The sequence below is a fragment of the Haemaphysalis longicornis genome, unplaced genomic scaffold (genome assembly GCF_048455015.1).
Source record: "Haemaphysalis longicornis isolate Haplotype H1 unplaced genomic scaffold, Haemaphysalis longicornis Haplotype H1 scaffold_9, whole genome shotgun sequence".
NCBI lineage: Eukaryota > Metazoa > Arthropoda > Arachnida > Ixodida > Ixodidae > Haemaphysalis > Haemaphysalis longicornis.
Genome location: NW_027526460.1, coordinates 143452098 through 143475869, shown reverse-complemented (window position 1 = coordinate 143475869; position 23772 = coordinate 143452098). Strand labels below are relative to the sequence as shown.

At 50.0% G+C, this 23772-nt stretch overlaps 1 protein-coding gene across 2 annotated transcripts in view; it reads left to right on the top strand.

Annotated features, from left to right (window-relative positions):
* The window catches only part of LOC144152567 (uncharacterized), a 75190-nt gene extending 52629 nt beyond the window's left edge, over positions 1-22561 (top strand). For both annotated transcript variants that reach the window (XM_077683874.1, XM_077683873.1), the window contains exons 9-11: positions 4044-4250; positions 7565-7842; positions 16042-22561. In XM_077683874.1, the coding sequence (XP_077540000.1) occupies positions 4044-4250; positions 7565-7842; positions 16042-16437 (881 nt within the window). In that variant the 3' untranslated portion in view covers positions 16438-22561. The remainder of the gene's footprint in view (positions 1-4043; positions 4251-7564; positions 7843-16041) is intronic.
* The last annotated feature ends 1211 nt before the right edge of the window (positions 22562-23772 follow it).

The following is a 23772-nucleotide window of genomic DNA, read 5'->3' as shown; positions in this document are numbered from 1 at the left end:
ACTGAGGCTATTGTCCGTACGTACTGTCTTGCAAATTCTCCTTGTTGCGATAAAACAATGAAATGCATCCAGGAAGTCTGGCGCAGTATTACTGCAAACAAGCTTGAGGCGTAATGCTTACTTGACAGCGCGGGCAAAGATGACAGTGTAGTGTTCCTTTGCGCTATCTCCTGTAAAGTCAACTGGAAAGTCCTGTAAAGTCAACTCCAATGATGCTGAATGGCTCACATTTAGTTACTCGGTTTCTTGGTTGAGGGGATCGCTCATTGGCTTTGCTGCAAACGTCTTGCAGATTAACCCCTCCCTTTTCTTACCACTTGACAATTTCCAGTAATTCCGTATCGTTCTCGCAGCTGCACCAAATTGTCCTGAATGGTGGCATAGAAAAATACAGTCGAACACGGATATATCGAACACGGGTATATCGAATTATTGTCTATATCGAACTCATAAATTATCCCCTTGAAAATTCTGTGTAAAAGTATAGGAATTCGTACGTTTATATCGAACCGTATTTTTCCCGAGATTGGGTATATCGAACGCCGCGCGAGCTGGAAGGTGCTCTTCGGCGGTCACTGCACCGCCGATTGAGGTTGAGGAGGATGTGGAGGAATGCGCGGGCATGGAGAAGACTGGCTCGCGAACTAATCCCCCCTACCGGAACGAATTTGCGCTTTCCCAGTCGGGCCCCGGTACCGGCCGCCGTAGCGTTAGCGGACGGAGCCCGGTATGCTAAATCTCTCTAGGCACACAAGCCCGAACGCTCAGAAAATGTGACAGTGCGAGGTAGGGATGCCCCGACTGCGCACGTCCTTTTTTTTTTTTTCGGCTGCGTACGTTCCCGGATTGCCGAAAAAGAATTTTTTTTTCTCTCTCTCTCTGGGTCTGTCTTCCCCCGATGTCGTCTCGGGAAAGGGAAGAGGGAACGAAGGCGCTGACGGCATCCTCCTTCTTTTGCATTTTGCTGCTGTTGCTGCTGTTTGGCGAGTTGTCCCGCACCTTTCGGAGATCACTGTTTCTCTCGGAGATGACCATCGCGAGCGCTTTGTTGGAGTCCGTTCAGAGAGCCTTGGAATTGTTACCCTCAAAATTATTGTGGTACGTGCGCGCTGTTCTTCTTTTGCGTGCGTGTGGTGCATGGTGTGCGAAGGCGCAGCGTACTGCTGGAATTTTCTAGTTGTGCAGCCTCGAGAAGATCGAGACCAGCATCTTTAATTACATTTCCAGGACGAAGAAGCAGGCCAAGATCAGCGATTTTTTTTTTCACGGAAATAAAGCGTCCTGTTGCGTCGTGAGTGCGGAATTAGTTGTCATTCTTGAATGCGACGATCGATAAGTGATCGTCCGCCGTAGGTGAGGTCTCAGAGCCTATATTTTTATATCGAATTTTTCATATATCGAACTATTTCGCGATCCCCTTGGAGTTCGATATACAGTGTAGACCGCTTATAACGTATGTCGCGGGAGCCGCAAAAATCCGCACTATAAGCGGTACCGCACTATAACCAAAACACGCGCGAATTCAACCAAATCGCCACCTATCTCTCAAGTCAACCTATATTTATCATCACTCAAACGCACAGCACTTAAAAACGAAGGCACGGTCTATATTTCGCGTTATTTTTAACATCAGCCGCTGCTGCAGGGCAAAAGCGCAGTCTCACAAAGGGCGAGCGCGGCTTTAACTTCTGTTGTGTTTGTTTTGAGACCATGGCTGCGTTTTTAGCGTCTATGAACAGATGCCGCAAGACGTGATAAGAACGCCAGCAGGATTTTTTTTTTTTTTTTTTTACCCCACCTTGTGTTCACGATGCCGAAGGCGGCTGCTTATCAGCGCAACGGGAATCTTCGGCTTCGCGCGGCTCGAATGTTCGGAAAGGGAAAGAGCGGTGGCTTATCAGCAACAACGTTCTAAAGCGTGAACCGCGTGGTAGATTTGGTATCGCGAAAACGTGCAGTGCACGCCAGCGCGGATACAACTGGCGTGGTGTGGGCGGCGCGGTAAAAGGCGGCAACATGGCGTCGGCACTGGCCGTGAAGCGGTGCAGGCAGTTCCAGTAAGTTCCAGTGACCGCTTCTAACCGCTCGCTGAAATGCCGCACGGGGCGCAAGCGAAGATGCTCATGCAAGAAAGGAGCTAATAATGTGGGCGAAAAGTGGAATATAAACTGCCATCCACGCTGCTTGTGAAAGCGCCCATCAAAAAATACCGCGGTGGTAAGCCTAAACATCTCTGGCGCGGCTAGCCGGCTCGGAGCGCTTCGAATCTCCCGCCATTAGGTACGCGTCTCCCCATTGGTGCAAGTCGTCAGGCTCCTCCCACTGCCACGCGAAGAAGCCACCGCGAGCGCGGAATCGTCGACACGAGCACGAAAAAACAAAACAAACAAAAACTCACGCGCAACGCTGATGTGCACGATTCGTGCGCGAAAACGGGCCATGCGGTTCACGATTAATAAAATGAACTTTCCGCGCGCGGATGGGTAGACTGTCGCTATCTTCCGAGATGCATCAAGCAAGGTCAGTTGTGGTTATCAGGTACGCACGAACTAAAGGGTGCCTATTTTTTTTCTTTGGGTGTCTACGTTAGAGGAGGGCAAGGGGTGCACGCTGCGTCAGATGGCCGATTTCATCCTTTCTTTTTACTTTTGCAACCCTAAAACGATGCCTCAGCTGCGGCGGTCGATCAGCAGACCCGCCGAAAAACCGCACTATAAACGGTATTGTGCTTCGGCCAACCGCATCTTAAGCGGTATGCTTATGCATTGGGTTCTATGGGAGGCAAACCGGGGGTCGCAAAAACCCGCGTTATATCCGGTCCCGCACTATAAGCGGTTACGTTATAAATGGTCTACACTGTATCCGTGTTCGACTGTAGTTGGTGAGCGGTTTCAATGATAATGTTGTCAATTTGTTAAAAGTACGGTGGGGTTCTGCTCGCTGGTTGCAACGTTGGAACCTTGTGGCTGCCCTCTTGCTCCAGTGAGGTTACCCTCATTTTGGTTGGGCGCACAAGGTCGCGGGTTCGATTCCCGACCGCGGCGGCCGCTTTTCTGATGGAGGCGAAAAGCAAAAACGCCCATGTGTACGAGATTTCGGCGCACGTTAAAGATCCCCAGGTGGTCAAAATTAATCCGGAGCCCTCCACTACGGCGCGCCTCATCGCCTGCGTTGCGTCAGCGCGTTAAACCCTACAATCAATCATCTTGGTTGGGCAGAAATTTGGTTGGGCAGAACCACTGATCACTAGATGGGTCAAATATCGATGATGCGGTGACTGTCCGTGGATTTATAAGTACGAAATGTCTCTACTTTTTAATTCTCACACATGTGCATGGTTTTCCTTCAAGGTTAATGGAATTATGGGCGGACAGCATTACCCAAGCTGTGAAGTTGAGAGACCTTGTCATGCTGTTGATCCTGTACAAAGTCAAAAAAATGAAAGAAGCTCACACTAACCCGCAATACTTGGAAGGTAGCAAAGCAGTACGCAACCTTCATTCCCAACCATTACGACGGTTTAAGTCCACGATTGCAACCGATTTGCTTCTCCATCGCTGCCGCAGTGCCCTTTACATTGTTGCCATAAGTGTGAGCTCTCTTCATTTTCTTGGAAGTGATAATTATTGGATGTTGCCTTGGAGGGGCGGACACTATGACGTGTCGTTCTCGTTCCGAGCAAGTGTTGCCACGATTACATCGAATGCTTGAGTTTTTCTCTTTTTTGGGGAGAGGGGGGGTGGCAATCTTGGCCATCTCCCCTAGTGAGTATGCTGGGCTTGACAAGCGTGCGCCAGGGATGCTGGGCAGTCGTCCATTTTCTTGGGTTTTTTAACTGCCGGGCAGTCGCCACAAGGCCTGCTCTCGCGTGCCCACGCTCGGCATTTGCTAAACAGCTTCGCTGTTGAAAGGCGGGAAACTTTGACGTTGGCCACGCTATGTATCTTGGTCTGTTCATCTTCAGTTTCAGCCCGGGTGCCCGTTGGTGCGGTGCCTTCCTCTTCCTTGTACAAAGCCCCCACCCCTTCCCCTTTCCCCTGCAGTTCCGCAGCAGACTGGCCGCCCCTCCGGGGGGGGAGGCCCCGAGGGCCGGCTGCTGTGGCTGCTGCTGGTGCCCCTGCTGGTGGCCTCAGCCCTGGTGATGGCCGGGGCCGTCTGGTGGGCTCGGCACCGGGCCTGGCTGGCTGCGCGCTCCAAGAAGGCCACTGTGCCAGTCCCCCCAGGCACCGTTCCACCCCGACAGCCACCAGGTCAGTGGACCGCCTTGCTTGCACAGGGGGGGAGCAGACTTGGCCACAGGCGGGGATGGTCAACTGCCCTCATGTAGAACAGGGAGCGGGGTGCATTAGACATGGCTAACCTATGTCGGTAGTGAAAACGTGCGGGAGAAGGCAGCATGCGAACCATTTGGGCCTGCCGCCAATACAGGCCACATGCGCCGGAGTAAGGGTGTGTCAGGGGTGAGACAGCTGTGCATATTGCGCAGTTTTGATACAAATTTGTTTTCTTGCGCCAGGCTGCCCCAAAAGCTTGAAAATTGCAAAAATTGCGCCAAACTGCTCCAAAATACTCAAAGAGCAAAGGATTTTAATGCTCCCGTCAGTTTCAGTGGGGAAAAGTGCTTACTGACGGCATAATTTTCCAGCACCTCCAAGGTGATGCTGTTTGTAAAGGTTTAGTTAATTGGTCATACAATAAAAAAACGTGCATAAAATTGTCCTCTACAGTTTTTTCGAAAGTCACAATGTCGGGTTGCACATGTTACATTCTGCGAGTTTTTAAAGTTTTCTCATCGAAAACCATTGCAAAGTCTTGTAGAAAAAATACTTATGTGTACTGAGGTGACAAATTAGTTGTGCAAACTGATGAAAAAACGGCAATTTTCGAAGCACCGTTTCTCCGGAACAACATTACTGGGCGCCGCTATCTTGGTGTGGTGAAGATTGGAAAACATGGCTGCCGGGCGAAGCAGTTACTCGTGGTTCTGGCAGAGTGCTCTTCGCCGATTTGTACCGTGGTTTTGGTTATGGGCGTGGCTGGGTTTACATGTAGTCGTTTGATCTGCTGCGGGAAGTTGCGCGACTTGAAAGATGGGAGTTAATGAAGAACATCGTTGTGCCCTTGGATTCGCCATACTTCGGCCTTGAATATGAGGCGCGGTGCGTGCTTGAAGTGAAATTTCGGACTCATTGCGGTGTTATAAAACGCTGTTATTGCTGCCTTTGACAGCGAGCTTGTGAGCGACGGGAATGGGATGATCGATACTGCAGAAGTGGAGGTGGCGCGGGCTACATTGCCGAAAATGTTCAAGCAGTGTGTGATAGTGGGACAGACTATTATTGCACGCTAGCAATAATGGCTCACCTGTCTGAAGTGAAATTTAATGCCAAAAGGGAGGTGGCTAAACATACCAACGTTACTCAAATTACGATCGTAGTGCACCTGCACCTTGGGAATTGAAATGAGAGGGCTGGTGGGGTGGGACGACCTTGCTTTGCACAACTTTTGCCGTGACTCTACACTTGTGTGTAAAGCCGAGTCTGGGATTACAAAAATAATAATTTCGGCATTCACATGATAATAAAAATGCCTTACCATTGCTTAATTTTTCAATTCGATATTTCCAACGGCGCTGCACGCTATCTATGCATAGAGCCTAAGAATTTAAAAATGGTTCGTGAAAAGGTAGTGCAGTAGCAAAAGCTTTATTGAAGTGCTGTTTCAGTGTTATGTACGTTCAAACTCGATAAAAAGTGCACTTTTCTCCCTGGAGTTGCCAAAAATTTTATTTTTAAAAAGGCTCCTAAGGTGACATAATCAATGTTGTTCTTCTGCTACAAATTCGAGGTTTCGCTGCTCCAAAAATTGCTCCCAAATCTGATTCAGCTGTTCCACCCCTGGTGTGTAGTTGCAAGTGTTTTGTTCGTTTTATTCGTGTGCAGATTCTGTTGGGGCTTTTTGAGCTTATGCAGGAATGGTAATGCTGGAACAGAAAGAGAGGATTGCAATTGTAATGTATATTATTGGGAGAAATGGCACAGGATGTGTGGAATTGAATACACTGAATACAATGTGTTGAATGCACAATTTTTGAAGTATTTCCAAGTTCATAAACACAAAGGACAGTTGTTTCAGCGAACAGGGATACATGAAATTGCCCCATGTTGAAAATGAGAAAAGCCATCCTAAAACACATTCAAAATATATTCTCTGAAACAAGCATGAGGCAATTGGACACCGGGCACTTATGATCGTGTTGTTGGCTCCTCGTCTTGTCCTGTTACTCGCACCGTATTTTACGCAGGGCTTACCCATGTCATGCTTTCTGGCGCATCTTTGGTGTCAAGCGTGAAAACCAACCCAAAGGAGTGTACCGTTCAGTGAACCTTCAAAGCTTCTAAGCTTAGAAGTGACGTGGCGGAGCCGACTTTTACTGCCCTCTTCATTGATTCCAAATATTCTCAAAGTTTGAACAGTTTGAATGGTAACACTGCACTGTGAATTGAATGGGGTAGCAAGTGGTACATGCCAAGTATTCAAAGTTTTGATTATTCGCACACGTCTGCCTTGAAGTTATGCTCTCAAGAAACGAGGCTGCTCTGTTCTTTGAGTCCCTTGGCCATTTCCTTTTTGGGATGCACAAGCCGTCGAGCAGACAGCACAGCACCCTATTAGTGTGCTGACTAGCAATGTATGTTGCAGAGCCATTTTTCAGTGCAGAGCACTTTAGGGGCTCGCCTTGTCAACGTAGCTCGCTGTTGCGGTCGATGTCAAACGACTGCCGGCATCGAGCGGTGCCGCAGGATAGCGGACCCAAGTAGAGCCTGGCGTTCCGTCGTAGGGCATCCCGTAGACGCTTCGAAAACCAAGCAGTTTAAATGGTTATAACTGTTCGAAACTCATGAATTGCTGGCGCTTGTCATACACCTCCCTGTTCTTTAGTGCAAAAAAAAAAAAAAAAAAAAAAAAGACTACAGGTACATTTGACGCAAGATATGCATAATTAACTGGCAGCACCCACGTTCATTTAGTTAGGAATGCATGTTGGGTTGGTTTTTACGATGGCAAGCGAAAAAAAGCGGCAGTGCAACGCCGGCACGTGTGAGAGGAAAAGCAAGCACAAAAAGAACAGAACTCCTGCTGGCGCAGTTTTAGTTAGGGGCTGCGCAAGCACGGAGGCGGGAAATTTGAATTGCTTTGGATGGTAGCAGTGAGCGGATAATAGTGCTACAGACCATTATGGTTAATCACTTTCTGTGCACTTCCGTCAGCTTTCACATTCAGTGGAACAGCTTTAATCTTTAACAATCAAATTGCTGTTTCAATATCTCTTTCATGCCTATGTCTCTGTTTTGGTACATTTTCTCACCCGAGTAAGTTGTTCTGTGCATTTTGGAAGTGTGAATGGAGGTGCGAATGCCGCAGCGTTTGGCAGCTGTGGCAGCTGTGAAGTTAAAAGAGCTGTAAGAGTGAGGGCAAGTGGGGAGGTTGGAGTGGAAGGTTTGTCCCCTTCGGGGGTGTTCTCAACCTCGAGTGCCCCCTTCTTCCTTTCCATCGCCTGCAGTGGAGGTGCGCGTGGTGTACTCACGTGACAGCGAGGCCCATGTGGCGGCCGTGGGGCAGCTGTGTGCGCTGCTGCAGTCGGAGCTGGGCATGCGGGTGGAGTACGACGAGGCGGCCACGGGCCCCGCCCACGTGACCCACGACTGGGCGCTGGCCATGGCGCATCTTCCCTGCCCCCGCTTCAACGAGGCTTCCCAGGGGGGGAAAAAAAGGGTCAAGATGCTCGTGCTCGAGTCGGACGGCGCACTGCTCAAGCACCAGGCATACCGCCTGCACAAGGTGAGTCCCGCTCGAGGCAATGAATGAAGCCTGCATTTACTGATTCCAGAAAAGCGGAACGGTTGAAAGTCAATATTGCCGCGAACCATGCATTGGATTTGTTTATTTGTGTTTTGCTTTTACCGCCCGGTTGCACCGGTCTGTGTTATCTCTGTGCCAAGAGAAGCGCGTGTTCCATTCTTTCTTTCTGTGCCGCATGTGTTATCTGTTCTGATAGGGAGAGCATCCCGATCTAACGTGAACAGCCCAGAATAATCTTCTTGGATCTACAATGTTCTCGATGTGAATCGACGGTTCGAGAACCACGCGCGCCAAAAGATAAAAAGCCGGCAGAGCAGACGTCGGGGTATTCGATTCTGCGACGTTCGCCGGCGCACGTCACTTTGTTGACCGCTGCTTCGCCGCCTCTGTATTCTTTTGAGTTGTTAGGGGAGCACAAGTTCGCTCCAATAAACTTGTTTCTGTTCCAAAACAACTGCGTCGTCCCTGGCTTCGTGACATCTGGTAGAGGTACTGGGTAGCACCCTTCATGCGCACTACAACCTCTGAAAGCCGCCAAGCCAGTCCAACAAGAGCCAGCCTCCGCCGCCAAGATTTACCACCCGAGTTCGGTCTGCTACCGGAGAAAGCGAAGACGAAAGACGTCGCAACCAGCACCATGGTCAACCAAGCCGATCGTCCCGTCGTTCTGCAGCAGCCACGGGATCCGCCATCATTCCGAGGAGCCCCCGCAGAAGACCCAGAAGAATGGAACACGCGCTTCCCTTGGCACAGAGATAACACAGACCGGTGCAGCCGGGCGGTAAAAGCAAAACACAAATAAACAAACCCAATGCATGGTTCGCGGCATTACCTCGATGGGACGACGCAGAAACGTTCCAGCATGTTTTCTTCTACTTGGAAGATTCGGCTCGCACTTGGTTCGAGAACCACGAGAGCTCCTTGACAAACTGGGCTTAGTTCAAAAGCGAGTTCCTGAAGACTTTTACTACCGTGGTCAGAAAAGAACGCGCAGCGCTTTTGCTGGAAACTCGAACGCAGCACCACAACGAAGGGGTCATGATCTTCGTCGAGGAGATGAAGGTTGCTTCTCAACCGTGGTGTCTCCGTCGCAAGAGGCATTGCGCGCTTTAAGCAATGCAAATCTCATGTTTTGGTCACCAATTTCACCGAGGAGTACCAGCATCTAAACAAGGGCGCTGCAATTGCGTTCCTAGAAGAAACGCAAGAAGCAAGTCAAGTGATCACAGTCGCTAACTTTGAATGTGCACGTGCAGATGCTTCCAAGCCGCCGCAACCTTTCGACGTGAACCCGGTGCTGCCGCAAGAAAATCGGGACAGATTACTGGATTTGCTCCGTCGCTACAGCGAGTGTTTTTCGGCAAACTCAAAATTACGTCAGACACCTCTAGCGAAGCACCGAATTATAACCGAAGATGGAGCCCGACCTACCCGACAGTCACTGTACCGCATCTCTTCACACGAGCGGGAAGCCATCCGGACTCAAGTCGACGACATGCTCAGCGACGACATTATACAGCCGTCGAAAAGTCCGTGGGCTGCGCCGGTCGTACTCGTGAAGAAAAAAGACGCCACATTAAGGTTCTGCGTTGACTACCGGCGACTGAACAAAATCACCAAAAAGGACATGTACCCCCTGCCACGAATCGACGACGCCCTAGACCACCTCTGCCATGCGAAGTACTTCTCATCGATGGATCTGAAGACCGGCTACTGGCAAATTGAAGTGGACGAGAGAGACCGAGAGAAGACTGCATTTATAACCCCGGATGGCCTATACGAGTTCAAGGTGATGCCTTTCGGGCTGTGCACAGCGTCAGCAACGTTTCAACGAGTCATGGACACGATGCTAGCTGGCCTGAAGTGGCACACCTGCCTCGTATACCTCAACGACGTTGTCGTATTCGCCCGGACTTTCGACGAACACCTCGCAAGGTTGGAGTCTGTACTCGAGGCCATTCGTACGTCGGGGCGAACGCTGAAGCCTGAAAAGTGCCGTTTCGCGTACGAGGAACTCAAGTTCTTGGGCCACGTCGTCAACGCCGCAGGAGTCCTACCTGACCCAGCAAAAACTTCAGCCGTTGCGAACTTCCCAAGGCCGAAAGACAAGAAGGGCGTGCGGAGATTTCTCGGATTGTGCGCATACTACCGGCGCTTCGCTTCGTTGCAAACTTCGCACGCATTGCAGAGCCACTCACGCGCTTGACAAAAGATAGCACCCCATTCAGCTGGGACAACGACCAAGAAAAAGCATTCGGCGAGCTGAAAAAACGCCGAAACAGAAATACACACAGACGCCAGTGATATAGGCTTGGGTGCCGTCCTCGTCCAAAAACAAAGCGGGTGCGAAAAGGTAATCGCCTATGCCAGCCGTGGTCTGTCGAAGGAGGAGAAAAACTACTCTGCCTCTGAGAAAGAGTGCCTGGCAATTATATGGGCGATTTCAAAATTTCGCCCATACGTGTATGGAAGACCATTCAAGGTTGTGACAGACCACCACGCGCTGTGTTGGCTCGCCAATTTGAAGGACCCCTCTGGCCGTCTTGGGCGGTGGAGCTTGCGCCTGCAGGAGTTCGACGTTACAGTCGTCTATAAATCCGGCAGGAAACACTCCGACGCCGACTATCTGTCCCGCACCCCCGTCGACCCACCAGCATAAGACTCCGATGAAGACAGCGCAGGAGTTCGACGTTACAGTCGTCTATAAATCCGGCAGGAAACACTCCGACGCCGACTGTCTGTCCCGCACCCCCGTCGACCCACCAGCACAAGACTCCGATGAAGACAGCGCGTTCTTCGGAATCGTGACGGAGAGCGACCTAGCCGCCCAGCAGCGCGCCGACCCTGACTTACGCGTTATAATCAACTACCTCGAGGGATGCTACGTCACCGTACCTAGAACATTCAAATGCAGCTTACCAGCATTCAGCCTGAGAAACTCCGTCCTCTTGAAGAAGAATTTCAGCCCTGGAACGAGAACGAATTACCTTCTTGTCATCCCCGCAGACCTTCGTGACGAAATTTTGGAAGCGTGCCACGACGACCCGTCTTCTGGATATCTCGGCACAGCCCGCAAAATTGGAAAAATCAAGGCAAAGTACTACTGGCCCCGCCTTACATCCAATGTCAGCCACTACGTCCGCAGCTGCCGTGACTGTCAGCGACGAAAAACGCCACCGACGAGACCCGCCGGACTTCTGCAGCCGATCGCCGTCCCATCAATGCCCTTCCAACAGATTGGAATGGACCTTCTGGGCCCGTTCCCTACGTCACGATCCGAGAACAAGTGGATTGTCGTAGCAACAGACTACATGACACGCTACGCAGAGACCGCCGCTCTTCCGAGGGGGACTGCACAAGAAGTCGCCAAATTTTTCATAAGACAAGTTGTGCTGCGACATGGAGCCCCTGAAGTCCTCATCACGTACCGCGGAACGGCCTTTGCTGCGAAGCTCATGCAAGGAATCTTACGCTACAGCAACACGGATCACCGAAGAACGACGGCGTACCACCCCCAAACGAACGGACTAACGGAACGTCTGAACAAGACGATTACGGATATGCTGTCCATGTGCGTCGACGTTGAACATAAGACTTGGGACGAAGTCCTCCCGTATGTCACGTTTGCGTACAATACAGCGACGCAGGAAACTACGCAGATGTCACCGTTCGAGCTTGTCTACGGAAGACGGCCGACTACGATTGTCGACGCCATGCTTCCGCATGTAGAAGACGACGACCTCAACGCCGACGTCCAAGGATACCTTCAACGTGCGGAGGAGGCCCGCCAGCTTGCTCAAGTTCGTATAACGGACCAGCAGCTGGTGGATGCCGGCCGCTACAACCTCCGACGCCGAGCCGCTGAGTACCATCCAGGGGATCGTGTGTGGGTTTAGACTCCCATCCGACGACGGGGACTGAGTGAGAAACTTCTGCGACGATATTTCGGACCCTACAAGATTCTACGACGTGTTGGCCAACTTACCTACGAAGTGATTCCCGATGGTGACTCCGGCACATCACGACGACACACGCGGCCCGAAGTCGTCCATGTGGTTCGCTTAAAACCTTTCTACAGACGATGACGAACTTTTATTTTTATTTGTTCGGACTGTCGCTTATGTTAGCATCGGGTCGATGCACTCTTAGAGGGGGGGGGTAATGCCGCGAACCATGCATTGGGTTTGTTTATTTGTGTTTTGCTTTCACTGCCCAGCTGTGCCGGTCTGTGTTATCTCTGTGCCAAGGGAAGCGCGTGTTCCATTCTTTCTTTCTGTGCCGCATGTGTTATCTGTTCTGATAGGGAGAGCATCCCGATCTAACGTGAACAGCCCAGAATAATCTTCTTGGATCTACAAAGTTCTCAATGCGAATCGACGGTTCGAGAACCACGCGCGCCGAAAGATAAAAAGCCGGCAGAGCAGACGTCGGGGTATTCGATTCTCCGACGTTCGCCGACGCACTTCACTTTGTTGACCGCTGCTTCGCCGCCTCTGTATTCTTTTGAGTTGTTAGGGGAGCACAAGTTCGCTCCAATAAACTAGTTTCTTTTCCAAAACAACTGCGTCGTCCCTGGCTTTGTGACAATATTACGTGCTTTGTTGGAATTTCCTTATCCCTGTTGACGAATCATGATGCGCCTCACTGCTTTCACACCTTGGTCTCTAAGGCCTTCCAGCAGATCGGTTTCAGTTTTGTTCATCAGATCTGGCTCAGAGATCACACCCTGGGAGCTGTTGAGGCTGCGGTGGGCTGTGACCCTGATGTCCAGATCTGTGATGCGAGTTTGAGTCAAGAGATTTGTCGCTTGTTGCTTGTTCTTAACTTCCACAAGAGATCACACCCTGGGAGCTGTTGAGGCTGCGGTGGGGTGTGACCCTGATGTCCAGATCTGTGATGCGAGTTTGAGTCAAGAGATTCGTCGCTTGTTGCTTGTTCGTAACTTCCACAAGAACTTCACCAGTTCTAAGTTTTTTGGCATTGTAGGATGTACCAACAATGTCCTCAAGATATTTAGAGATGAGAAAGACAGACTTCGTGGCAAGGGGGTTCGATGTGTCGACAGATTCTATTATCAAAAGGCTAGGATAGTTGTCCGGCTTTGGGAAACTCGTGGTTGGCAATGGAGGAAAGGTTACTTCGGTGCGGCCCCTTTTAGGGCACTGATCTTTGGATTTAGAACATTTAGATATCATATGGCATGTAAATGAAGCAGGGGACTGGGGTACTTTCTTCGTCAGCCTTACCCCGATAGCTGAAGAGGTCCCAGAGCTCCCTGCCTAGTAAACAGACAGGGAGCCCATCCACCATACATCCGTCAGACCGTACATCCCCAACCCGCACCGCTGTTTTAAATGCCAGAGGGTTGGGCATGGCACTAACTCCTGCCGTGGTCGGCTAACATGCGCAAAATGTGCACAACGTGATCATCCCTCAGACAACTGCCCTTCACAAAATCTCACTTGTGAAAACTGCCAGGGACCACATGCTGCATACTCTCGAAAGTGCGAAAGATTCAATTTGAAAAAAAAAGGTAATCAATGTTAAGGTCCCGAAGAACATCACCTTCCAAGAGGCACGGAAGAGGTTCGCCTCTTTCCCTCTGGAGAGGTACGCCGACGCAGCTCGCTGGGGGGGGGGGGTGGAGCGGCGTCTGGCTTCAGCGGCGACACAGTACTGTGAGTCAGACTTTGTTCCGCCCCCACCCCCCCTGGCCTGCCTCTGGCGGCCCATCCCGTCCCCACACCGCTCGCTGAGCCAGCAGCGGTTATGGAGACAACCATTTCTGCTGCATCCATCACTTCCGCTCCACCGTCCCAAACCACACGCGAGGGCACGGAGGAGATGGAGACGGAGGAACCAGGGGCAGCTCTCACCCCCGCCGCACTGCCTGTGCCATCCGAGGCGTTCCTGAAGACCTTGGTGGTTGCGGGCCAGGCAAACCGCGCCTAAAAGGGTGCGTGGTTCAAGGAGCTTGATCACTCAGGCACTCTGAGCACATGCGACGACGAAATGGACGTCGGACAGTTTCTGCTTGCAGCGCAGCGCAAAGAACGTGTCCCGAAACGAAAGCCTTCCAATGAGCTAAAAAAGACGAGACTCACAGCCACGAAAGACATCACATAAACATATACGCTCAATTAGCTCTCATGGGAAGAGAAAACATAACCTAATGGAACTGTAGAGGTCTTCTTAAAAACTTTGAACGATCTGTATGATATACTGCACTCCAATCTGCCAAGTACCATGTGTCTACAAGAAACCCATTTAGTGGCTAAGGCATTGCGCTGCTGAGCATGAGGTCGCGGGTTCGATTCCCAGCCGCGGTGGCCGCTTTTCTGATGGAAGCGAAAAGCAAAAACGCCCGTGTGTACGAGATTTCGGCGCACGTTAAAGATCCCCAGGTGGTCAAAATTAATACGGAGCCCTCCACTGCGGCGTGCCTCATCGCCTGCATTGCGTCGGCGCGTTAAACCCTACAATCATCAAGAAACCCATTTAAATTTCAAACATACAAATTTCTTGAATAGTTACATGGTATTTATAAAAGACAGAGATGGTGGTGGTACATCTTCCGGGGGTGGGGCCATCATTGCCCGAAAGTCCTTGGCGTGTCACACTATCTAATTACAGACCGTCCTTGGGACTGTTGCCATTTTCAATAGGCTAATAACACTATGCTCTGTTTACATCCCTCCAGCCCTCAAGCTCGGATTTCGAGGGCTAGATCAGCTACCCTCACCATTTATCCTTTCAGGCAGCCTCAACACACATAATGTGCTCTGGGGCTCTCGCACGGATGCCAGAGGTCGCCTGATAGAAAAACTTCTAACATCTTTGGGAGCATGTTTGTCTGCTAGAATTAAGCTTAAGGCCTTCCAAGTTTTAACTCTCTATGGACCGGTCACATGTTGTTCACTTGTAGGAGGAAAAGCGGGAATTGAAGAAAAGTTGGCCCGAACAGAAATATGAATGGGCATGAGAACTACACAAAGCAGTTGCCGCCACAGGTTCCAGCTCGTCGAGTAACTGCGAATCCCTCCCGGATGAAGAGCAACTTTCCCGCTTGTAACACAGTGATCCAATATTACTTGTTCAGCGTAGGGAGCTTTCAGAGCAACATTTTCGACAGTGTCTTTCAGTGCTAACCACAGGCACATAACTGGCTTCGGGTTTATTCGTGCACGGGTTGGGAGTAGGCGGCGGAGTGGGAACGTGCAGGCGCAGCAATAGGTTTAATGTCCTTTTGATGACATGTCTGTTGTACTGACAGGAAATTTAAATGCGGACGTCAGCTTGGCAACGGTGTTATCGAGTCTAATGCTTTGTGGATGAGAACAAGGGAAGCTAAGAGCGTCCTTGATTGCCTGAGAGCATCCGGATCCTCTTGAGGGAGTGTAAAATGGGGGGTGACTCAGGTGATTCTTGGTATAAACAGTGGGTGAACGTCGGATGACGTTGTGTTCCTTCATTCTTTGGAGTTGGTTATATATGGACAGAAGAGCATGGGGAAATCTTGTCTGACGGATTTGGTTACATGAGCGATAGGTTGGTTGTTCGAAGTCGAGGGTGACTTGGATAGATAGGTTCATGAAACGCGGATCGAGGCTTGCGAACAATCTTATGATGAAACTTTGCTGTACAAAGGTCGCTGAATGCTTTGCTGGGTGTATCGGCTTTCCACCTCTCTTACTCCTGCTTGCGAGATGGTTGATGGAGGGTGAACAATAAACAGCAGTCCTAATATCTTGTTGCGAGACATGAGTGCCACTACTACCCAGCAATCCTTCTGATACCCATGCCCTGACTTCAGGGAATGCTGCTGTCTTTGAAACACCAAGGTGCTACAAACTTTGACCCAAGCATCATTTCTGCTGACAAGGGAATTTGCAGGCTAGCGGTAAGGGTTAGTTGTGGAGGCTCTCGCGTCTATTTAGTGCCGTTATCCTGCCTGCTCATAGCCACGTTAATTTGCATCTGTCTCTCATCTGTTATACGTAGGCAGCAAGCACGTTCAGGCATTTGTGTCGAACCTCGATCGTAATTTGGCACCTGTCAAAGACCAAATCGTCCTGTGAAGTGTTGTTGGCGAAGGACCCAGCAGGCGGCCGCCACACACTGCAGGGGCTGGAGAGAGGGGTGCAGTTTCAGTGTCACCCTTGCCCTCCCCCGGTGCAGGACGTGGGCGTGGCGAGCGAGAGCAGCGTGGATGAGCTGTACCACACGACGTATGCGGCGCTGCTGAGCCAGCAGGCGCAGGCCCTGGGCGACTACTGCCACCTGCTGGTGGCCCGGCTGCCCTACACGACGCTGCCCGACCGGCTGGACCTGGTTCCTGAGAAGCGCTTCCTGCTGCCCCAGCACCTGCCCCACCTGCTCGAGGCCCTGCTGCACGACCCGGCCAAGGGCCCAGGCGGCCAGCAGCAGCAGCGCATTGCGGCCGCCCTGCGCTCCGAGGCCCGGGCCCGCCTCGACCGGGCCCTGGCCCTGGCTGGCAGCGCGCACCAGGGGGACGGGCAGGGGGGACTGGCACACCTGCGGGACGTGCTGCTGGGTTCGGAGGAGCAGGTGTGATGACCTCCGCTCTCACTACCGCAGGTGCAGTGAACTAGAAGGGAAAGGTGTGTCGGTCAAGGCCAATTAGGGGGGTCCCTTTTGCGATGGAAATGTCGGCTGAGGAACTCCTGTTGTTAGCAACGCCCCTGGTGGCCGCCGCTTACTAGTTGGTTTCAGAAGTTTTATTTATTAAATTAATCCCTTTTTATGGCCCTAGATAGTCTTATTTCTTCGTTTTATGGTATAAAGTTTCATAAAAACCCCAAAATAACTGTTGAGTTTGGTTTGAAAACTTATAGGGGGCGCTGGCTGCAACAGGAGTTCTCTGAGGAACTCCTGCGCTCCATACATTTTTTTAACCATAAAAGGGACCTGCGCTCTCCATTGGTTCTCCCCCTACACGACACACCTTACCTTCTAGTACACTCTACCGCAGGGGAAGTGTTAAGCCATGGTTGCGCTAGAGTGTACGTTCCCAAGGGTCCCTGGACTTAGTGAAAGTGTGGTAGCACTGACACAGACAAGGACAGACCAGCACTCTGTCGGCCTGGAGATGCTCATGATGGCAGGGCACTTTCACTGGGAACGTGTGGCAAAAGAAAACATTAGGGCCGATCCTTCTTCTCAGAGGAGTCAGTTAGAACATGGGATACCCGGTGGTGGCAGGTGGAGGTAGGGCCCATACAAAATCAATCACGCACTCCACGGATACTTCGAAAGCATTGCTAAGAGTGTGGGAGGGGGCAATCGACATTTCTCCATTCTCCTGCTCTTTCTATGGTATTGCGGGCCATCGCTTTTACAACCACTTGTTCTGTTCCCTTTTCTTTGTTTCATTCATGTTGAGAAGTGCTCTAACCGCAAAAGTGAACAGCAGTGATTGTGAGAAACAAGCCAGGATAGGTTTCATGTGTTGTCTCCATGAGGAACACGTCCAGAAAGAGGGGTGATTTCTGTTGGTTAGAGGTCAACACATTGATGATCAATATGTGTCCATGACAAAACTTTACTGCATTGCAAACAGATCAAAAACAAGGCCCCAAAGAGGACGCAACTTGTTGCACATGACAAATCATTCGCACCCATTGAGTCCTCAGGTCACTCGGTTATTTTGCTTTGAGCGTTCCACCCAAATCACCATCCCGCAAAAAAAAGAAAAGAAAAAAGTAATCATTGCACCAGGTAACAAACATGTAACAAAGTTGTCAATATCTAGGCCTGACCGAACCATCTCATTTATCTTTCGGTGCCTTGTAACCAGCATAGTTTAAGTTTAAGTTTTTCAAGTTTCAGTTTAATATTGCGATAGAAATTTGTACAGAGTAAACTTTAGGATATCCCGTGTCAAAGACTAAGGAGGTATCACTTAGAAATTCTGGTTCTTGAAACATTGTTTCGAACACTGGCAAAACTCGTAGCATACACTCATCTGGTACAGTATAAACCGGCCCAAACATCAACCGTCAATATAGAATTGACAATTTAGCTTGAGGCGAAAAAAAAAAAAAGCTGACAACAAGAATTCTGCAGAAAGGCTCCCCTGAAATAGATATATATTTTTTTTAATTTCTGGCATTGGCATTCCCGTCAGTTCAAGTTGCTGATCAGAGCTGTTGGAACTTCCCTTAATGGGGAAAAGCCCTTGAGCTTTATAAAAATGGCACACCCAAAACCTATGGCTTTAACCCTTTGAGGGTTGAATTTTTTCGCCAAATGCGACCCCCCCAGGGTCGATTTTTGTTATTGCTGGTTTAAATTCTTCGGATCAATTTATTTCGATAAAAAAATATCGTAATTTTTTAGGGTGACCATAAAGTGACAAAATCGTTTGTGTTGCTACATACATGTGGTTTATTCACGAGTAACACAAGAGAAATTCTAAATAAAAACTAGAGAGTAACAAGCCAGCACCTTTTGAGTGAATCGAAACCAGATGGTCATCAGTTTCGCAGGCGCAAAAATCGGGAAGCCCCCAGAGGACGATACCAAAACCAGTCGCTGCCCCAGGCGCCCTTGGTCTGTGCCAGGCGCAAGAAGCGAGAGACTCCCGGTCGGCGTAAGGGGCCTTAGGTGTGCGATACCCAGCGCGCCCCCTCGTTACCGGATGCGCAAGCGATAGCCGGCGCGCCGCTAAAGTAAATCATAAAAAATAAAAAGAAGAGCCATCGGCGCAAGAAAATAATTTGACATGTTTCTGCAGTGTGGCAACACATGAAGAGCAAGAGAAGTCGGTGAAAAAGGCGCGTTTTTTAAAAATACAAGCGGTGACGTACGCGTATGTTATTGACCATTTTGAAGGTGTTTGCAGAGGACGTACTATCGCGGTCACACTTAGTGGGAACACGGGAGCGCGTGGCGCGAACTGCTACTAGAGCATCCTAACGGCGCTTTGCGGAAACATTGCGCATGCGCGTTGCAGGGGAAAAGAGAGTACAGACCTCGTCGCGCGCATCGCGTTATCAGGCGGCAGTGCGTCGTCTGCTACTTGCCAGCTACCACCGCTCAAGAAGCAGTCGACGTTGCCAGTGGCTGCCGTGAACGGCAAAAATAAATACTGCGGCGCTGGAAAAAAAGTTCAGAGATTTCTTTTGCGAGCAAAAAAAAAAAACAAACGGTTGATGCAAGGAAGCAAGAACGAATCGCGGTCTTTTTCTACGACGCGCACCGGCAATCTGCGGCCATGAAGATCTAGCATGAGCCGTCACTGCGAGCTGTGGAATATTTTCAATGCTCGACCAGCCTGACTATACGCGACCACCAGGCGCATTACGTGCAGCAGGCGTTGCAATCTACGGAACTTTCATCTCTGTGTGCATAAATAAGGACGAATATGGTCTGACTGCAAACCTCGCTTGAAACCAAAAAAGCGAGTCTTGGTCTTGCGATGCTCCTGTACCTTATGTTTTTCTGTGTTTTGTGAAATGTTTGCAGTAACAGCAGCTCCTAGTTTGCTTCTTAATTTGTGTATGGCTCGCGGCATAACTAGGTTTACTGCAGGTTGAGGAGGACCTTTGTTATACTGGAGAAGCTGGATAACCTGCGACAAGAAGTTGTGCAGCCTGAGAATATTAGGGGGAAGCTAGCTTCTCGATTTCAAAGAAGTTTTATTGCACGGCCTAGCCCAGCTTATATCAGGGAACAACTCCGACGATGTGGAAGTGTTCCGTTCTTGGTTTTCTGGCAAAACACACGCGCAACTTCCTCGTCTGGGCGTCAGTAAAAGTATCGTAAATTGTGGAGTGAAGCCGACCTGAAAACTTCCCGTTCCCATCCGCGAATTTGGTGAGAGGGGCGACATGGCAGCTAAAAATAAATTTTAAGTTTTTCGCATAGCTTCAAGTCTAAGTACTGCTACACTGTTTATATGCCCCCGGGGTCAGCACCAACACCACAGACACCACAGACCCATTTCCGCAGGCAGACCCATTGACACATAACACCACAGACCCATTGCTGCCGGCGATATCCCGCAAGTAATCTGGTAGCAACATGCGGCCCATGTGCAGCTCGTGTGTCCTTCAGTGGGAAGAATACAACGAATTTCGGGGCGCAGTTTCATATCTCGGGTGAGGATACACCAGTCTACGCTAGCCACTCGGTATTCCCGGTCGTCGTTCCATAGGTGAGTTACAGAAACTATTAGGACAAGTCATGGTGCCTTTGAGCCAGCGATGACTGCTTTAGGGATGCTTTTTTTGCTTCCAAATGGACAATAGAGAAACTGCTGTAGTTTCTTCAACCACGTTGGTTGACGGTATTGCTACACCTGTGCAGCTGTAACTCGCAGCTCGCGGTGACGGCTCGTGCTGGCGGTCTTCATGGCTGCAGAATGACGATGCGCGTCGAAGTAGGAAAAGACCGCGATTCGTTCTTGCTTCCGTGTTTGCGCGTAAAAGAAATCTCAACTTTTTTTTCCAGCGACCCAGCATTTACTATCGGCATTGACGGCGGCCACTGGCAAAGTCGACTGCTTCTTGTGCAGCGGCAGCTCGCAAGTAGCAGACGACGCGCTGCCGCCTTATGACGCGATGTGCACGACGAGAGCTGTACTCTTCTTGCCTCCGCAACGTGCATGCGCGCTGTTTTCACGCGGCGCCGTTAGGATGCTCTAGTAGTAGCTCGCGACACGCGCTCCCGTCTGCGACCACGATAGTACATGCATGTCCGTGACTCTGAAAGGGTTAAAGCCAACTTTCCTCAAATTTCACCTTGCCAAATTTACTTTGAGCGTGTAGTACGTACCACCAAACCGACTGGGACATAACTAGTAGACCCGTGAAATGCGTTGTTAATGAGTTATAAACGTTGAAAATAGCTCCGTCGCAGGCGACTCTGCACCTGGCGGCAAAATGTGCAAAACAGCTATGAAGTAAAAGTGTGGCCGGTGGGGTGCGTTTTCCTTCGGCCAGCCACAAGAACCGGTCGAGCTCTAATTGGCACCTTTCCCCCTAGGGCTGCTTCGAGGGGGAAACGTTGCGCAGGTGCCCTCCAGCAGGCTGGCCGCTTGCGGCCGCTCTGTCGCCGGCCGGGCCAGCTGCAACGTCGCTTGTAATGGCCATGCTCTTCTCAGTTTCTGTTCCAAAATCGCCGATTTCTGACGCCTGTTTGCGCCGTACATACGCGTATTTGAGCTGTATTATTTTGTATCATCGAGTCTTTTTAGTGAGACTGTATGAAAATAAGGTTTTAAGGAGGTCTAAATTTCGAGTGCAGTTGGTTTTTAGATGCACCAACTGCCTTTCAGAGTTCTTGTTGTGCAAGCCCAATCGCTTTGCAGGTAATGGCCACCAGCGTGATTGTGGGGTCTTTAACTGAAGGCCCTCTTGCAGCACTTGTGGAAGGCCCTTTTGCGGCCCCCTTTGCGGCTCGTGACCCCTATTCTGGTTGATGCGGTGGGTCACTCACTGAACTTAGGTTCGAATGCTTGGTTGCTGTGCACTCCAAGGAACAAACGGTTGATAGTTTGTGCCTGTGTCGTGTTTCCTTGTCTCCGTCTGCGTTTTGTACTGCTCTGAGCAGCGCGAGTATTCCAGTCTGAGTTTACCGATTATGAACTCACCCAAAGGGATGCTTTGCTTGGTCGTTTGTTAAAATATGCACGCGGCATCACCTCAGACCCAAGCGCAAAAAAAAAGGGACTGCATACATCAAGAGCATTCAAACAGAAGGGCTAAGGCTCATGTGTCATTTTCATCAGCAGGTCCGATCCCTCAACACTAGCCTCACTAGAAAAAATAAAATTCATCTGGAAACGTTATAGGGGATCACAATAGGCTCAATTTTTGTCGCTAGAAGCAGCACAACTGTGTCCTTGATGCTAAAATAAATGCGCACGATTTTTATTTTACAAGGAGAACAGGGTTTGGAGCGCGCTTTTATATCACATGGTCAGGGCTTCCTTCTTGACTTATCTGTTTTGCCGGTGCTTCAAATTCTTGAAATGAAAGTGCCTTTTCTCTTATCGGGTGCTCTATAGCAAGTTGTGTGCACCCTTGTGTGTGTGCTGCCACTCCAGGTGTCAAGTTGACTGTCCCCCGTCGTCTTTCTATTCCTGATCGTTGTAGTTTTGGACGACAGAGTGCCGTTCTTGAAACCAAAAGTGCCATGTCTAATATTGAATGCTATTATTGATTTTGTTCTTCCTTTTTTATACGTTAGTCTTTCCTTTTTTTTTTTCATTTCATTCACAGCTTTGTGTCTCCTAATTCGCCCGTACTGTTGTAATCCACTTTTTATGTATGGGCGATTCAGAGCATGTATGATACTGCCGCGATTTTTAACAGATTTCTATTGCGAGCTGTGCTAGGTGGCACAATTCTTGTTGTGGCTGCTGTTCTATCTTTTTTTCCCTCTCTTTTATACCCAATCACATGGGTCCAATCAAAGTTGTAAACGTGTTGATGTTACTATGTGCTGAAATTTTTTTTTCTTGTTCTGCATGTACTAGTCTTGAGAGAGATTTCTATGCTTGCGCTCAAAATAGTGCTCATTTAATTTTGTTTTTGTGGTTGTTGTTTGTTTTTTTCAACGTGTACGTGAAGTTCTTAGTGTACAAATTTTGCAAACACTCCTGCCTTGGCAATCAACAGGCCGCTGGCGGTATCAAGAAGATAGATGAATAAATATTATTTTTCTTGCACAATGTGGGACTCACCCCTTCCTTGTTTAGCTGGTGGATTACTTGCGAGGCTGAGGATTAGAAATGAGGTTTGGCCACAGTTTGGCCACAGTTGAAAGGGGCCTTGCCCAGGCCCATCAAGCACTGCAGCACTGCACCAGTGTGCAGGGTCAAAGGGAAGACACAGGACTGAATTGCAGCTACACGCTGTCACAAGCAACAGTAAGAAACGCCAACAACTGGGCAGTTCGGCATAAATAGTGTGGTGGCATAGCAAATAAAAGGAAACGCACGATAGCACTGTGGTGTCTTCCCTCCACGCTGTTCAGTGTGCGAGTGCATTTGATGGCTTTACTAGCTGGGGTAGTTTCTTAATGACGAGGGGAGTCTGTATGCTGGGCACTTCATGCTGATGCCAGTAGGGGCTTAAAACCCGAAACCCCCTACCCACACAAGTGAGGCCCTCGTGAGGCATGTAGCTCATCTCAACTGGGAGTGGACTTAAGGGATGCCAACAGTGCTGAACACCACGGAGAGTATAGTTGAGCTCTTTTGCATGTGAGAAGAGAAGTTTTGCAATGTTATGAAAAGAAAAAAGGCCTGGTTGAAAGCAAGTGGCATGTGTCGGGTGCCTCTGTGGCCTGTTGGTAGGTGGTGGGCTGTTGTGTCGGTGAGCAGGGCAGTCTTGGGGACTACCGTTCCAGCGAATGCGTGCCACTGCAGTTGGGCGACCGACTTCTGTCGAATTAGTTCGCCTCCCCACGCGGTCCTGCAGTACGTTTGCTTCAAGGAGGCAAAGTGGGTGAAGTAAGCCTCAAATGAGGATCGCGTTTAAAGTAGACGCATTCTTGCCACACATTCAATAGCAAGGGCAGGTTCTGGCCATCGTCTAGAGCGTTTTCCCAGCAGAATGGTGCAGGCTAAACGTGCTGGGCTCGTAACCCGGAGGTCTGTGGATTGAAACCACGCCCTGCATAATCTCTAACGGTAGGTGCGTGTGTGCAACTTAGTGGGGATCCCCTTTACCTCACAGGGCCCCGCATGCACAGGCAAGCAATGCGTGCAACTGGCTGCCTCCCGAGCACATATAACTCAAACACGCTGCTAGGTGAAGCCTAAAAAACAAACCATGAACAAGGAAAGAATGCTGTTTAAGAGGACCTGCAACAGCCAAGCAGTGCTCAGGATGGCCATGGACAAGCTTGTCGCAAGCCACGAGAGACTTCACACTAAAT